Here is a 16430-nt window from a genome sequence, read left to right as displayed (position 1 = left end):
CTGGCTTCCTCAGCTACCTTTCTTATACAGTCCAGGCCCACTTTTCCAGAGATGACACTACCCACAATGAGCTGGGCTCTCCCATATCAATTAGCAATCAAGAAAATGCCCTACAGATATGCCCACAGGCCAGTCTGATGGAGGAAATTCCTCAATTGAGATTCTCTATTTTGTGTCTCTGGCTTGTGTCAAGTTGACAAAAACTAACCCACACTAGGCCATCCCATAGTCCTAACATCGCCAACATCCTAGGGTCTGGTCTTCATGTCAACTGAGGCTGCACTTTCACCAATGGCCTCTCCTGGCCTCTCACAGTGCCAAGCTTCAGCTGTTCCCCTGACCCCCTTCAACTCTGCAGCTTTCATACTGCAAAACCACTACCACATGGGAGACTCCAACACATTACCAAGTTCGGCTTCCAGTTTGAGATGCAGCCATGACCCCCTCTGGACCACTGAGGTGTGTGTGTGTGTGTGTGCTGACTCAGGAAATAGTTCTCAGATGATTTCAACTCAGCAATGTTGATCTTTTGATATTTTTGGTGTTTTTGAGACAGGGTCTCTCTGTAGCCCCAGCTGGCCTGGAACTCAACCGTGTAGACGAGGCTGGCCTCCACAGTTGATTTTTTTTAGCTCCGACTAAGCAACATCGATTGTCCCAGTAAAGCAAAGGTTTCACTTCAGTGACGCTGGTCTTTTCTTAATCACAGCTGATTATTCAGCCTCAGCTGACCTGAAACCACAGAGTCTTAATTCAAAATATTATATGAAGAGCCCTTGCAGAGTCTTTGAGGGACTCTCAGACGTCCCTCTGAAGCTTCACAAGCCAGATCTCCATTGTTTGCATTTCTCTCAACAACCTTATCCCTCAACCTCCCACAGAACAACCCACTAAGCTCTGAATACTCAGTGGTTTCTCCAGCTTAGCGTTCCAAACACTTCTATAATCCTTCCAAAAACAATATAGTTGGGTCTATCCAGCGATGCCCTATTCTGGTACCAATTTCTGTTTTAGTTTGCTCTTCTGTTTCTGTGATTAAGCACTCTGACTAAAAGCAACTTGAGGTGAAAGGGTTATTTCATTTTATAACTTTCATGTCATAGTGTGTCACTGATGGAAATAAGGAGCCTAGAGACAGGAACTGAAGGCGAGACCATGGAAGATGCTGAATACTGGCTTCCCTGGCTTGCTCAGCTGCCTTCCTCCTACAGCCCAGGCCCACCTACCCATGGGATGGCACTGCCCACAATGGACTGGGAGCTCCTATATCAATTAGCCCCATAGATAGGCCAATCTAATGGAGGAAATTCCTCAGTTGAGGTTCCCTCTTCCCATATGTCAGGTTGAAAACCAAGATTAGCTGTCACAGAAGACAAGAGTTCTAAATATTCATACAGTTCAAATAGGAAGTTTTGCCCTGAATTCTCATGTCTTGCTCTAGTTCGTTTGTTGTTGTTGTTGAGACAGGCTCTCTCTTTAGCCCCAGGTGGCCTGGAACTAGTTATGTAGACCTTGCTGGCCTAAAACAGTGCTGGGATTAAAGGCATGTGCCACCATGGCCTGCCTTAGCTCAATATTTTTAAGGGCTCCTGAGTTGTGGCCGTCCTCGGGTATCCTGGAAATACAGCTCAGTTATTTTTTTGTGGTGCTTTTCTGGGCCAACGGAGCTGTGTAGTGGTTTCACCTTAAGGCTCTGCCAGGCTGTTGTGCAGTAAGATATCAGGTATAGTCATTTTGACTTGATGGTTCTTTGATTTTTGAGTTGCTTTACAGCTTTGTATAGAATCTCTTTAGAGTCTGGCTTTTATTTTCTTTTTTCAAATCAAGGAACTTTCTTTGAGAGAGTCTTGATATGTAGTCCAAGCTTGCCTCAGATTCACAGTCCTCCTGCCCCAGCCTCCCATTTACCAGAATCACAAATATCTATACCATATCCACCCAGTGAAAAGAACTTTTGAAAGGACATTTATTTGTTACCTACTATATCACTGAATTGGCTATATACATAGATACTCAGAAATGAATGCCGAGTTGCTAATGATTAGTGAAAAACTGGCTAATTACTGGATCAGAAGAGGTAAGTAGGTAGATTAATTACTTTTTTTGTTGTTGCTGTGACGAAATACCTGACAAGAAGCACCTTGAAGGAGGAAGGGTTTATTTTGGCTCACAGTTTAAGTCTATCATGGCAGGGAAGACATGGCAAGGGAAGGCTGAGGTGACTGGTCACACAGTCGGGAAGCAGAGAGGCGAATGCTGGTGCTCAGCTCACTTTCCCCTTTTTATTCAGTCCAGAGCTCCAGACCGTGGAGTGCCACCTGTATTCGGGATGGGTCTTCCCTCCTCAGTTACTCTTTTCTGGAAGCATCATTATAAATTTACCCAGACTTATATTTTCCATGGTAATTGTAAATCAAGTCTAATTGACAGTGAAGATTACCCATCACTCCTCTACCCCTCATCAACTGGACACCTAAATATATCACTTTAGTTTAAATTATGGCTTTCTACCCTGGCCTCTAATGTCTCATTTTCATCTCATAATGTAAAATGCATTTTGTCCATCGCTAAAAGTCCCCATAGTCTTTAACAATCCCAACACTGTTCAAAGGACCAAAGTCTCATCTGAGACCCAAAATGAACTCTTACCTGTGAGCCTCTATAAAATCAAAAATACCATTAATATACTTCAGTATACAGTGGCAGAGAATGGCATTTCCCATTCCAAAATGGAGAAATGGGGATGTAACAGAGAGATTGGGCCAAAGCAAGACCAAAACCCAGCAAGGCAAACACCCAACCTTGCAACTCCCTATTCAGCATCTGGGGCTTGTGTTGGAGTCATGCGGACTCCACTGGCCTTGGGCCGTGCCACCGTTCTAACACCATGTCTACAGCACACATAACTTTTCTTCTTGAGCCAACTCTGCTCCGTAGCTGTGGCTTTCTTCGTAGATGCCCTGTGAACCTGGCATCTCCAACATCCTGGAGTCTCCATTGCAACTTAGCCTTTACCTTCCCAGCTTCATGCAGTGACCTCTCAGGGCCTTTTTGCAGGGAATCCAACCAACCACACCTCACCTGGCCTCAGTGACTTTCTGGAACCTTGGCACACACTTCTACAACCTTTTCCCACAACTCTTACATCTTTCATGTTCACAAAACCAGTACCATGTGAACAATACTGCCAAGTTATACTCTCTTAACATGTAGGCTGACTGCTTTGGACTACAGTAGAGCAGACATCTTTTGTGCCTTTGAGGCACCATGGGGAAGCACTTCCCTAGGTGGCTGTTTTCAAGCAGGGAAACCCCTTTGGTGACATTCTGAGTTGAGACTTCAGCCCATGGAATGGTGTACCCTCATTCAGGATGGATCCTCTGTCCTTAATTCACCCTTCTGAAAACAGTCTCATAGACAAACTGAGAGATGTGTTTCCATGGTGATTCTAAACTCAGTCAAATTGACAGTTAAGACTAACCATCATAGTAAAGCTGAGAGTACAGGGTATATATAACAGATTCAGGCAGATCAGAAACCATGGCCATAGAAGTGAGTTCAGAATGAGAAGTTCAGGTAATTCCAGAGATCAAAACATTTAAGATCTAGGGTCCAGGTTCTAGAGACCGTCATCTTCCATACCAGAAACAGATATAGGCAGACAGAATAAAAGGATCTTTGTTCCCAGCTGCCCTCTTATAGGTAAGATAGATCTCTAGGGCCCTAGAGGTTCTTTAGAGCCCGAAGGTCCTCAGATGCCTGCAGGTTACCTTTGCTTTGAGATGATGACCTCCCAGGAGGTAGTAACTTGGTTGAGTGGAGAGCCACTTTTCTGAGCCATGTGTCCAGTGGTTAGCCACCAGCTCTCTAGGAAGCTTCGTGGTCTGTGTTATACTCCACCTCTGTGTTGAGTGCTTGGCCACACAGCATCCTTTCATATTTCTGCACCCTTTGTCATTTTCATTTATACTTTTTATATGCTAAAAAAAATTCTTCTGGTCTTAGATGTAGGGGTGAGAACATGCTGATAAATGCAGTACACTGCAGTATTGTGACAACTATGTATGTTGTATTGCATGTGCAGTGTGCTGTCATTTGCTTGGTGTGTATATGAATGTGCTTGTACCTGGCTAAGGCACAATGAGCCTTCCCTTAATTGTGGACCTCAAAGAAAACGCATCTCATCTTGAACAGTGGCAGTGCTCCTAAGTCTTAAGCTCCAAACCCCATATTGCTAATTAGAAATGAAAAGCCTGTACTTTTTAGAAGGCTCATTTTATGCCGGCATGGCACATTTATTAATACTCCATGCCATAATTTGTTAAAAGCTGTTCCCCTGCTCTTAATGGGCTTTGTGCTCAAATGCAGTCACTGGCTGTTGTTATAAACAGATATTTCCCCTTGGGCAGTAAACCACAGTCCAATTTCAATTTCCTTTTAACTCATTTACTTCACAAAGATCTAATTTAAGACAGATTAGGTAAAATACTATTGGACTTTATGGGCACCAAGTGATTGCTGCTTAAGAAGTGTTCTCATAAAAGTCTGAAGCTTGTTGTCCTTCCTACTACTGTGTTTGAAGGAGCGTGGCACTGAACTACAGGCAGGCCTTTTCTGAGTCTCACAGTTTAGCAATGATAGAGGTTTAATTAAACAGCTTTGTGGATGTTTAGAATTTCAATTATGTATTATTTAAAAGTCAGTGTAACATCAATCAATATTATTTATGTTACTCATTTTTCCATCTCTGTGACAAATGCCTGAGGAAATCAACTTAAAGGAGGAAAAATTTCCTTTGGTTTATGGTTCAGTGGGCTCAGTTCATGGTCACCTGGCTCCATTACTTTCAGGCCTGTGGTCAAACAAAGCATCATGACAGAAAAGTATGGAGGATGGCTGCTCACTTCATGGAAGCCAAGATCTGTAACAGGAGTGGGCCAGGGACAAATATAGCCTTCCAGGGCATTCCCCTTACCACTTCCTTACTCTAGCTATGCCCCACCTCCTAGTTTCCATCGCCTCCCAGTAATGCTGTTGGATCATAACTTGTCAATGGATTAATCCATTCCTTAGGTCAGAGCTTTCATGATCCAGTCACTTTGCAAGTCCCATCTCTTATCACTGCTTACACTGGGAGCCAAGCCTTCAGGCTTCAGGGAGCAGCTCATATCCAAACCATAATGGTGTTCAGTATCTACCATATTCACTTATCTCTGAAGGCGGAGGATAAAAGTGGGGGAAACAGTACAAAGCATACATTCTGCCAGGAGGCTGTTCCCTGTTGCCCACTGCTGTGGTTCTCAGGGCAATATTAAGCAAACAATGTTGTCCCTGGTCTTGGTAGACTAGCTTGTGAGGGCAAAATAACTCCTGAGAATTCGGCCAGATGTCATATGGAAGAATTAATGATAATAGATCTTCTCAAAGTTATGGCTGCTTTGATGTACTTCATAGTGGATGTCCTGTAAAATTTCTCAACTGTAGCATCACAAATAGCGAGGCCCAACCAGTGGCCTTCTCGCTCACTTTTTAAATTAAGAAAGTGACATGCAGGAGATGCAGTGGCTTATCCAACCACACAGCTAGGGAAAGGTAGGTAGCGATGGCCCCAAGTGTTTCAGGACATGAAATTGGAATGACCACCTGTCCCCTGGTGGTGCAGATTCCCTGGCCTCTTCTGCAGACTCATTTAACCAGAACCTCTGGAGGTGGGACTTAGTAATCTGTTTTTTAAAAAGTTACTCAGATGATTCCTGTGCAACCAGACTGGCCTTAGTCAGAAATTGGTACTAGTTATACCACAGACTAGATCAGTGCTGCCATCTGGTTTTGTATGGCCCACAAGCTAAGTATGGTTTTTCTATTCCTGAATAGTTAGATGTGTGAAAAACTGCATGAAATTTCTGTGTCCGCAAAGTTCTGTTGGAATGCAGTTGCTCCTGTTCGTTTACTTGTTGTTAATAACTTCTCTGCACCACAGTGGCAGAGTTGAGCTGTGGCAACAGTGACTGTACAGCCTGCCCAGCCCACAGTACTCACCACCTCTGCACTTACAGACAAAGCTTGCCAGCAGTGGATATATTCTGTCTCACATAAGCCTTGTAGGCATCAGTGTTCACTGGGAAATTCCTAAGCTTTGAGCACTTGTGTTGGTCCAAATACCATCTTGCTTTATCCAGAAGGCATGTGTATGAAATACTACATGTAAATTATCAGTAAATCAAATTATTTTACTGATAAATTATAGAGCAACTCATTACTGCAAGTGTAGAGAGGATGCACATTTACTTCAGGAAGTTTGGTGTGCACTACATGATTATTCCTTTCCTTTTTTTTGTCTTTTTGAGACAGAGTCTCCCAGCCGGCCTGGAACTCACTGTGTAGACCAGGCTGGCCTCAAACTCACAGAGATCTGCCTGCCCCTGCCTCCCAAGTGCTGGGATTAAAACATGTTTTCATCCATGATGAAGATAAAGGATTTAGAAAAGAGGTAATGATAAATTATTTGAACTCAGTGTGCAATATTGTATCCAAATTGCCTCAAAATTATGTAATTCATAAATGAAATGCCCCTAGTAAAGCCTTTCTATTTGCAAACCCATAGTTTTTAACTTCACTAACAGCACCTAGTTTCCCTCAGGATCAGTTTTCTACTTGCCAGCTCATCACTGTACTAATTCAGAATCCGAGCTTCTCAATAGAATGAAGTTTCATCTTCCCAGTGTCTTCTCTTTCTTTTTCCTCTTCTCTCATCTCAGGTAACATAGCCCCGTTCATTAACCAACTGGCAAACATTTATTGAGCACTTTCTGGGTGTAGGCAGTGATTCCATAATGGGAAACATCTATATATTAGCCCTGTATTTCCATCAGGACCAAACTAAGAGACACGAGAGATGGAGGATGAAGAGAGTAGGTTCTTTTTAAAGTCCTCTTGTCTGTCTCTTAAGGTGGATAGACTTGGCCTGGTGGTTTTTAGGTCCTGGGACATGGACCAGTGCTTTTTCCACCGTTCTTAGTGACTTTATGTAGTGTACTCAGGGGCTCAAATTTACCATTTACTGGAGAATCCATCCCCCATGCCATCTTCATGCTCTGCCATGTAGTCATGAAATTACCATCCAATCTGGCACAATAGCAGCTATAAAGAGACTCTGAGCTTGGTACAATATATTGCTCTTTGTTGAGTGACCTTTATAGGTGGCGTCCATCTCCTGAACTTTTGTAAGATGCGTGCAAACTAATAATCCTTCCTTCATCCATACTTTACAAGAATATTATGAGGTTGAATAAGGAGGTTATTTGAAAGACCTGGCATTTCACAGAGAGAGTTGCTATAGAAACACAGAGGGGTATAAGTACTTCAGAAAGAAGGAATCTCGTGGCCTGTTTATTTCTTTGGAAGCCAGAAATGGAAGAGCCAAAGTGTTGCCCTTGACCTGTTTTAGGCTAACCTCAGATCTAGTTTCTCTTGCCTTTAGGATGAGGCTTTTTCTGCAGAGCACTGCACCATAATCAGCACTCTCTAGTGTAGGAAAAGTATTGTGGTGGTGCAGTATCAAACATGGTATGGAGCAAGTGGACATTTCTAGGGGGAAATTCCAACCTTGCTTTTCTACTGGGAAGAGATTGGTAGCTGGGGCAGACTAGGAAAGGATAAAATAGAAAATGAGAGGAAAGGCACTTTGAGAAGTAATCTGCCAGGGCTGGAGAGAAGGCTCAGTGGTTAACAACACTGGCTATTCTTGCAGAAGACCTGTGTTTGAATCCCAGCACTCACATGGCAGCTAACAACTGCCTGTAACTCCAGTTCCAGGGGATCCAACAGCCTCTTCTGTCCTCCGCAGGCATTGCACAACACGGGTGCACTTACCTACATGCAGGCAATACACACATACACATAAAAAATAATAAATAAAAATTTTTTAAAAAAAGAAATAATCTGCCAACAGCTATTTTTTGGGTCTGCGAGGACTGAGCCCTATATTGGAACTGCCCAAGGAAGCATGAGACTGGATCCTGCCCTCAAGGAGCTTTGAGCCTAGTTTTACAAAGAGGGGTGGAGGAAGGGCTGGGAGGAAAGGCGGAGATATTAGCTGTGGGTTTCTGACAGAAAATTATAATCAGCTTAAGGAAACGCTTTTGTTTCTATTATGAGAGGATGTTAGATTTTGTTCAAGACTTTTGTGAGTCTATACAGATTGTCATGTGGGTTTTTCCTTTGTATTAACATACTGTGTTACATTAATTTTCTTATGGCAAATCATCTTTGCACTTCTGAGATACATCCCACTTGGTCAGGATCCTCAGGCCTTCACATGCTGCTAGATTTGGTTGCTAGTATTTTTGTTGGGGCCTTTTGTGTCTGTATTCATAAATAGATTAGTCTAGAATTTTCTTTTCCTGTGATATCATTATCTGGTTTTGTATGAAGGCAAAACTAACATTACAAAATGAGCTGGGAAGTATTCCCTTCTCTTCCTTTTTTTTTTTTTTTTTTTTGGAAGAGTTTATGTTAATTCTTTAAACATTTGGTAGAATCCATTAGTGAAACCATCTGGTCCCTGGGCTTTTCTTTGTGGGGGTGCATTTTTTAATGCATGGTGCAGAAGAGTATTTATAGAACAAACTCATTTGAGGGAGAGACTTTTTAAGAATAGATCTCTGTGCTAATGTTTATAAAAGAAAATTTTGGAAGGATATAAAAAACTGGTAGCAAAGATTATCATTGATTGGGGTAATAAAATGAAATGAACCTAATCTTATATATTTTATTTACTTATTTTATTTTTTTGGTCTTTTTGAGACAGGGTCTACCTGTAGCCCCAGCTGTCCTAGAACTCGCTATGTAGACCAGGCTGGCCTTGAACTTATATATTTTTAAATTATAAGCATACATCATTCTAAATAAAAACAATTTTTTAAAACTATTTAAAGTGACTTGCACTTGGCCATTTGCTCTCTGTGTCTGTCACTGGCCTAGCCTCCTTAGGGACTCCCAACTCTGTAGGCCCTGCATTTCTCCTCAGCACCACAGGTGCTGTCCTCTGCCCAGTTCTGACCTCTATCAATACAGAATTGTCAACACCCTGAAGACAACTCATAGTTATGTACATGCCATGCTGTTCCCTTTCCTGGCCATCCCTGTCCTGTTTACTCAATGACATTCTCTCAATTTCTATTCCTCTGTGAACGCATCCTGGCTCACTCTCCTTTAGTTGCCTGCTGAAAGGAGAAAATTCCTCTGTGCTGCTCCTCTCATATTTTTTGATTTGAGCTTCCTGATTACGCAGCATCATAATTATGAGTTCATATATGTCTTCCCTTAAAGTATACTTCTCAAGTTTGTGTCTCTTTAGCATAGTACAGTGCTAGGCACAGAATAGATGCTTTAAAATGAATAGACTTGAATTGAATTCTCGGGACAAGGCAGTCTAAGTAGAATGAGCTGGGTAAATAAAGACCAGAGTTGTGTATTACTATAACCTTTTCTGGGGACATGAACTAGTTTGGCTTGATAGGAAGATTCGTGCTGGGAAATACAATTGAATGATTTTGGCAAGACTGGTGTTGGAAGCACTTGAAAGCTGGCTTGGTGAGGAAATATTGAATGAAGCACCCTCCTTGCTTCCTCCCAGCCTTTTCCCAGCTCTCTCTACCCAATCGGCTTACCACCGCCTTACAAATGGCCGCCTCCATTCATTCATCATGCCTCAGCACACCTGTCCTCTCCCTGCCTTCCTCTTCCCAGTATGCTTCACGCTGCCACAGCCAGCATGGTTGACTTACTCCTTATGCTACCTGTTGCCTTCCCACTTGGAACATCAGCTCCTCAGATCTGGACTGCCTTGTCCACAGGCAACTCCTGAGCACTGCAACTGCTTAGTCAGAGCTCCTGGAGAAGATGAATCTAAATTAATGAAGTTCGGTATTCAGACCTGACATAGATAGTTTAGTATCATTCACATGTAAGTCTGCTAAGAGTGTTGCAGCTGTTTGTAACAGTCTGAGACTGGGCACTGGAGGGGAGGGGAGGGAAAGGAAGATATGTTGCTTAAAGGTTATTTTCTTAAAAACTAAATGTGAATGCCAGATGTGGTAGAGATCACATCTTTGATCTCAGCACTCGGGAGGCAGAGGCAGGTGGATCTCTGTGAGTTCAAGGCCAGCCTGTTCTACACAATGAATTCCAGGCCAGTTGGGGTATAGGGAGATCCTGTCTCAAAAAACAAACAAAACAAAACAAAACAAAAAACTAAATGTGAATAAAATGAGTGAGTTTATTTCTTACCTAGAAAAATGTTGTTTGTGTGATGACTAATCAATGTGTTTTAATGATTTCTCTCTTTTTCTTTCTCCACAGACCTTTGTAGTATTAAACAGAGGGAAAACTCTCTTCAGATTTAGTGCCACGCCTGCCTTGTACATTTTAAGTCCTTTTAACCTGATAAGAAGAATAGCTATTAAAATTTTGATACATTCATATCCTTTTCTGCATGTGTGAGCATGCCGGGGTGTGACTGCTTGCATGTGTTTGAGCGTTTGATAGCTGATTGTGTTCTAAGCATCTTGCCAGTCGTGCAGTTGCCCACCCCTCCCCCAGCCTGAAAAGGGAAGTTCTGCTGGGTCCCAAGATGAGCTTCCGCAGACTTTGTTTTTAAGGACATCACTGAAGTCTAAATTTTTGTTGGGATCATTAAGAGGGACAAATTAAGATGTGACCTTTTACTGAAGTTTTGGCTTTTAGTCATTTCATTCCATGGTAGACTGTGCAGCTTCTTAATGTATTAAGAGCTGTTAAAAGAAGTTTGTGAAAACTGCTTCTGAATTACAAATAGCTGAATGAATGCTTTAGAGCTCTGCTCTGATTTTTTTTTTTTTCTTGAGCAACAAGCTTAGAAAGTATCAGATAAATTTCAAATGAAATCACCTTCTTGGCACAGAAGTTTAGATGCAGATTGTGGGATAAATAGGAATCTTCTCTGGGATTTTCCTTCCCCTTAAGTAGGAAAATGCCAACCTTTCCATCCTGTTAATAGAGAAGAACATATGACACATGACAAATGTATGATGGGCTTAGCAACTTGACACAGTGACCAAACTTGCATGGTTGGCACTTAATTTAATAGTACTTAGTCCTTTGCTTCTGAGAGTATGGCATCCTCCAGGGAGGATGAGGAAACCAGTAGTTGCAACTCAGTGGTTGAGTTCATGGAGTTTCTGCCACATCAGAACTCTGGGAACTTAGCGTTTTGATGCTGGAATCTGTAGTTTTCAAACAGCGTCGTTCTGAAGTAGGGAGGTTTACAAGAAATAGATCATTTGCAGTGGCTTTTTTCCTCTCTGAGTCAGAGATGGCATGTATTTTTCTCTAAAAAGTATGTTACTGTCCCCCAATGAAAAACCCACCTGTAGTGAAGAAAAAACTCCAACTGGAAGGTGCACTTCTTTTCTTTTTAAAAATTACTGGTAAAATAAAGATGAGGAATGCCATTAAGACAAAAGAGAGAGAGCGGGAGAGTTAAGAGCAAATGAGCCATGGCTCCAATGCAGTTTGAGTCTGAGTAACTCCTGCTGACCTTGAAACAGTTTTGTTTGTCTCCATAGACAAGAACAGAAGGGGCTGAGAAAGACCCTGGATGGAGTGGGCACCTTCAGGATCAGACTGACTTGGCTCATCACCTGATTGCCAGGGGTCTGGGGGTACTGATGCCCTTGAAATCGTACCTAGCATGCCACATTGGTTTTCCAGGTGGGACATATTGGCTGGCCCTTTGCTCCCAGAGATAATTCAGCCCATTGGAAGACCCAAGGGGAAATTAATTGCATGTAGATTTTCAGATAACTAATTATACAAGATAATTAGCAATGAGAAAATAGAGATTGATTTTCTCCTCTGATGGCCTTGGGGTCTTTGGTTGCTTCTGGTTCCTATTCATGAAGTTTTAAGTATTTATAGAGTATCACCCATAGTGAAAAGTGACATTTTTATCCAAAAGGAATGGAACAGTGACAGTGTTTGGAAGGGAGCATGGCCATCCTGCCCCATCCACCCTGGGTGGGGACACCCAGGGCTTCCCTTGTTGCTATGGTAACACCAGCTTCCCTTATCACGTTGCCCTTCCTTCTCCTGTGCTTGGTCTCCTTTTAACCTATTGATTTAGATCTCCTGAGACCCAGTGCAAAATGGATTTGTTATCCAGGAAAAAAGACAGGCCAGACTTTGTATACCCCCTTAACTCTGCTCTACAGTATTTAGCATGATCATTATGTGCACTATTTTGACCAACTGTGTATTCATGACTTTTAGTAACCCTCCTGACTGGTCGAAGAATGTGGAGTAAGTGGTTTTATTTGTCTGCTTGTTTGTTTTATAAGGAATTTCATTGTGTTTTACCACAGTTTGTGGAGAAAAAAATAGTTACTGCCAGGATGTCTTACTGAGAGAGCTGAAGATAGGTGTAGAAGCAGAGAGCCTGGAAATGAACGCTAGAAAGAGCCATTCTGCTCTGGGAAGCATTGCCCTCCACCTTCTAAGGGGCTTTTGCCTATGCACCCCTCCTCCCCACGTCCTCTGTTACTGATAGTACTTTCTCCATCTTGAGGTTTCCCTTGTTTGTTTGTTTATTTGTTTGTCTGCTGTTTTTTCCCTCCAGGGTGATCCTGTGCTAGGTGGCAGCATAGGGTTATTTCTTTGGGGCATCATTCAGGCCCTAGTGCAGTATTCTGGGTTCTGGTATGGACATGCCAGTAAGCTTCAGCCGACACCCTTTCACTGCCGTCCGACTGCACTGGCTACGCCCTTTCTGTTTTGTTGTGTTAGTTGAAGCCACATCTCAGACATGAGTTATCTTAAAAAGTTCACTGAAAGTTTCTATCAGAAATAACCTCAAGCTATCCTTTTCTTTGGCAGATACACGTTCACAGGGATTTACACATTCGAATCACTAGTGAAAATCATTGCAAGAGGTTTCTGCATAGATGGCTTTACCTTCTTACGGGACCCATGGAACTGGTTAGATTTCAGTGTCATCATGATGGCGTGAGTTCCTTGCTTATTTTATTGGTTTTGGGGCTGTGACTGTGAGTGTGTGTTTGTTATTCCTGAGTATGCTTGTAGGATGATGCAAGTAAGTGTGAATGTATGAGCTCAGCAAAATGGAGATTTTTTTTTCTTTTTGGGAATAGGGTCTCATGTAGCCCAGGCTGGCCTTGAACTCACCATATAGTCGAGGCTGCCTTGAACTACTAATCTTCTACCTCTGCCTTCCAAATACTAGAATTATAGGCATGTACCCCTATACATGGTTCCAGAATGGGGATTTCTTGGTTAGCCATGCCTGACCTGTGGGCTTTTGACTGTGGTTCTTGCTTGGGATGCCTTCTCAGCTTTGAACAGCAACATATTTGTGTAGGGGAAAGTAAGCAGAAGCTTTACAATTGGGAAGGAAGGTAGGGAGTGATATCCTATGGACACTCCTCCCTCAGAGTTTATTCTCCCTGATAATATTGACCAAGACTCACACATCCGTCACTAGGAGGCCTCCATAAAAACATAAAATATTTTTGCTGTAATAGGATATACCTTTGGCCCAAAGGCTTATGAGGCTTTTGAATTAAAACGCAATCCAAAGGTCCCAAACCAGCACTTCAAGAAAAGTAATTGACCAAAACTTAAAACTCTTGCTAGTGACCATGTAACTTCCCATGGGTGTGTTGCTTCAACTGTGAAAAGTATCTTTTTGGAAAACTTAGCCAATGATACAAGAGTTAGAGCAGGTTGTGGCATTTTTATTTCCATGCTGAGAAAGTGCTCTGTGGTTTGTGGTTGTATGGTGGGTTTTGTGTGGTTTTGTGCATGTGCAGGGAGATGTGTGAGAGGAACAGAGCATTTGCATGTGTGTGGGTCTGAGCACCAGGTAAAGATGTAGTACCATCATGGGATGTGGCTAAATGGTATGACTTTCAGTTATGGAATGACTTTCAGTTATGTGAAGAGAGTTTCTAGTTCTGGCATTATGAAATACGCATTAGTATGCCTTTAAAATCTAGGTGTCCTTGTTAGACACATTGCTGGTGACAAAATGGGCATGTAGCTCAGTATTTGCTTTGATCATATGATCTGTATTTCTCTGAGCCCTGCTTTTGTCTGTCACAGGATAACACTTCATCTGTAGACATGGCTGCACATAATGCATACAGCTCCTGGAGAAGTCGTAGACACTGCTGTGTAGGCATTTTGCCATTGTCCCCTGGGGAGCTACTTTAATGTAGATTTGTTTTGTGGGGCTCCTGCTTTAAAATTTTGTTTCCGTTTTTTAGGGAACTGTTCACAAACTGGGAAAATAAGTCTTTGCTACCTCATGACCTTCCTTTATGCTAATATAAATGCGTTCACAGTAAAGTCATTCTGAGGGATCAGCACACCACCACGTTTAAGAGAGTAAACCCTGGAAAAAGCCTGGAGTCTTCTGGTTTATCTGTGTTTTAGAATATGCTTTTGAATTCTTCTTGCCCATTTTAAAAAAGATGTGTTCCTTAAATGTTCATATTTTGAAATTTTTCTTTTTCAGGGAAAAAAATGAAATCATAGTTTGTATATAAGACCCTTTCTTGCCCCCATTCTCAAACCCTCACCCAGTGGTACCATTACAAGTTAACTTTGGTTTGATTCTGCAGGTATATAACAGAGTTTGTAAACCTAGGCAATGTTTCAGCTCTACGCACTTTCAGGGTACTGAGGGCTTTGAAAACTATTTCGGTAATCCCAGGTAAGATGGCCCGGGGTTGGTGTTAGGTGTTGGGTTAGGGCCCTAATGTGACGTATTGTACTTTTTGTTTTGTTGTGGTTTTGTTTTCTCCTTTGGTGTTTGTGTTTGTGTCTGTGTTTGTCATTTGTGTCTGTGTGTGACCTCCCTTACTACAGATATGTGACAGAGTTTGTGGACCTGGGCAATGTCTCAGCGCTGAGAACATTCAGGGTTCTCCGAGCTTTGAAAACTATCTCTGTAATTCCAGGTGAGAAAATGTGTGCACAAGACTGATTTTGCTGCATCTCCTCTTTCTTTCCATTCCTTTTGCCTACCACATTCTAAACTGGTGTCAGCACATTTGATACGGCCTTGCACTCTGCATGCTTTCCCCAGGAAACAGTCTCTAGAATGGCACTTTGGTCTCTAGGAAGACTTCTGACCGTGCTTGCCAGGCATGCAGCCTCATTCCATCCATGCGTTTGAAAAAGCACTTGCTTAAGAACCCCTTGTATTTCACAAAACCTGAAGAAAGTTGTCATGGAGTAAGCTGTCCCTTTATACATAAATCATTTGAATTGTGGCCTCATGGAATTACAGTGACGTTCACATTTGCTATCATTCCATTGCCTGTGATTCTAGGCTTCCTACAGCATGGTTTGCCAATAGCATGCTTTTCAAAGAATTATACTTTTACTGGTACTGAACTAATGCAATCATTTAATTAAAGAAGTGACCTACCCAGCTAACCAGTCAGAATTATAGGCAAATTAAAAAGCCTTGGAGTTAGTGAGCCGAATTTTAACAATCGCCATCTGCTGTGTCCTGCCCTCTGCTCCGCTAGAATGACAGCCAGTAGCCATCTACTGTGCGTACACTCAGGGATAATTCTCAAACATAAATCCCAGCAAAAGCATATGCAGGTACTGATTTTACAAAGGTAAGATGCAAACAAAAGGCACAGAAACTTGAGGGGGCTAAAGGAACGAGAGGGTTGAGAAGCCGTTAAATGCCAGTCTCTTTAAAAATTTTGCCCTTTTCTTTTGCCTCGCTGAGCTAGTCCAGTGGTTCTAAACCTCTTGAAGGTTTTTGCTCTCTTTGAGCCTCAGATGAAAGTTCACAGACACCCCTTCTCGCCAACACCCATCCATGAACCTCAGGTTAAGGTTCCTTAATTGAAATCATTGCACCTGGGTAATATGTATCTCTGTAAAAATCAGTCTTGAAATCTGGAAGCAAAAATATTTAGTCAGCCTTTCAAATCTAAGATAGACTAGCAGTTACCTGGCAGAGGAAAAAGCTGTTATTGCTCTTCAGACTTTAGTTGGGTTCAGAGGTATTAAGGAAGTCTCCCTAGAGACCAGGCTTTCTACCCTGGTTCTGAAGAGACAGGGCTGCCAAGATCATAGGCCTCCTATTCTGATCTCATTGCTGACTCAGAAGTTAATTTCTTTTACCCTCTATGAAACACCATCTAAATATCCTTGGTAAAGGGGCACAAAGGCCGCAAGGAGATGGAAGATTGGGGTGCAGTTCACCAGGAGCCTCCAGGATGGTAAACCCTTAGGCAGGCCTCGTCTGAGACAGCAGGAATGCCAGATCTTTACTTCCATTTTTCCCTTTGGTCTCTTCTCCTCTGGCCCCTTTTAAATATGATTCCATGTTTTCTGTTCACTACCCC

At 42.3% G+C, this 16430-nt stretch overlaps 1 protein-coding gene across 1 annotated transcript in view; it reads left to right on the top strand.

Annotated features, from left to right (window-relative positions):
• Positions 1-16430, top strand: part of Scn8a (sodium voltage-gated channel alpha subunit 8) — a 196068-nt gene that overhangs the window by 94249 nt on the left and 85389 nt on the right. Inside the window, exons 3-6 of the mRNA XM_008840003.3 lie at positions 10363-10481; positions 12250-12339; positions 12913-13041; positions 14926-15017. Coding sequence (XP_008838225.1) covers positions 10363-10481; positions 12250-12339; positions 12913-13041; positions 14926-15017 — 430 coding nt within the window. The remainder of the gene's footprint in view (positions 1-10362; positions 10482-12249; positions 12340-12912; positions 13042-14925; positions 15018-16430) is intronic.

This window comes from Nannospalax galili, unplaced genomic scaffold, assembly GCF_000622305.1.
Source record: "Nannospalax galili isolate Female #2095 unplaced genomic scaffold, S.galili_v1.0 scaffold979, whole genome shotgun sequence".
In the NCBI taxonomy this organism is placed as follows: domain Eukaryota; kingdom Metazoa; phylum Chordata; class Mammalia; order Rodentia; family Spalacidae; genus Nannospalax; species Nannospalax galili.
Note: the sequence above shows the minus strand (reverse complement) of the source record. Positions and strands in the feature narration are given on the sequence as shown.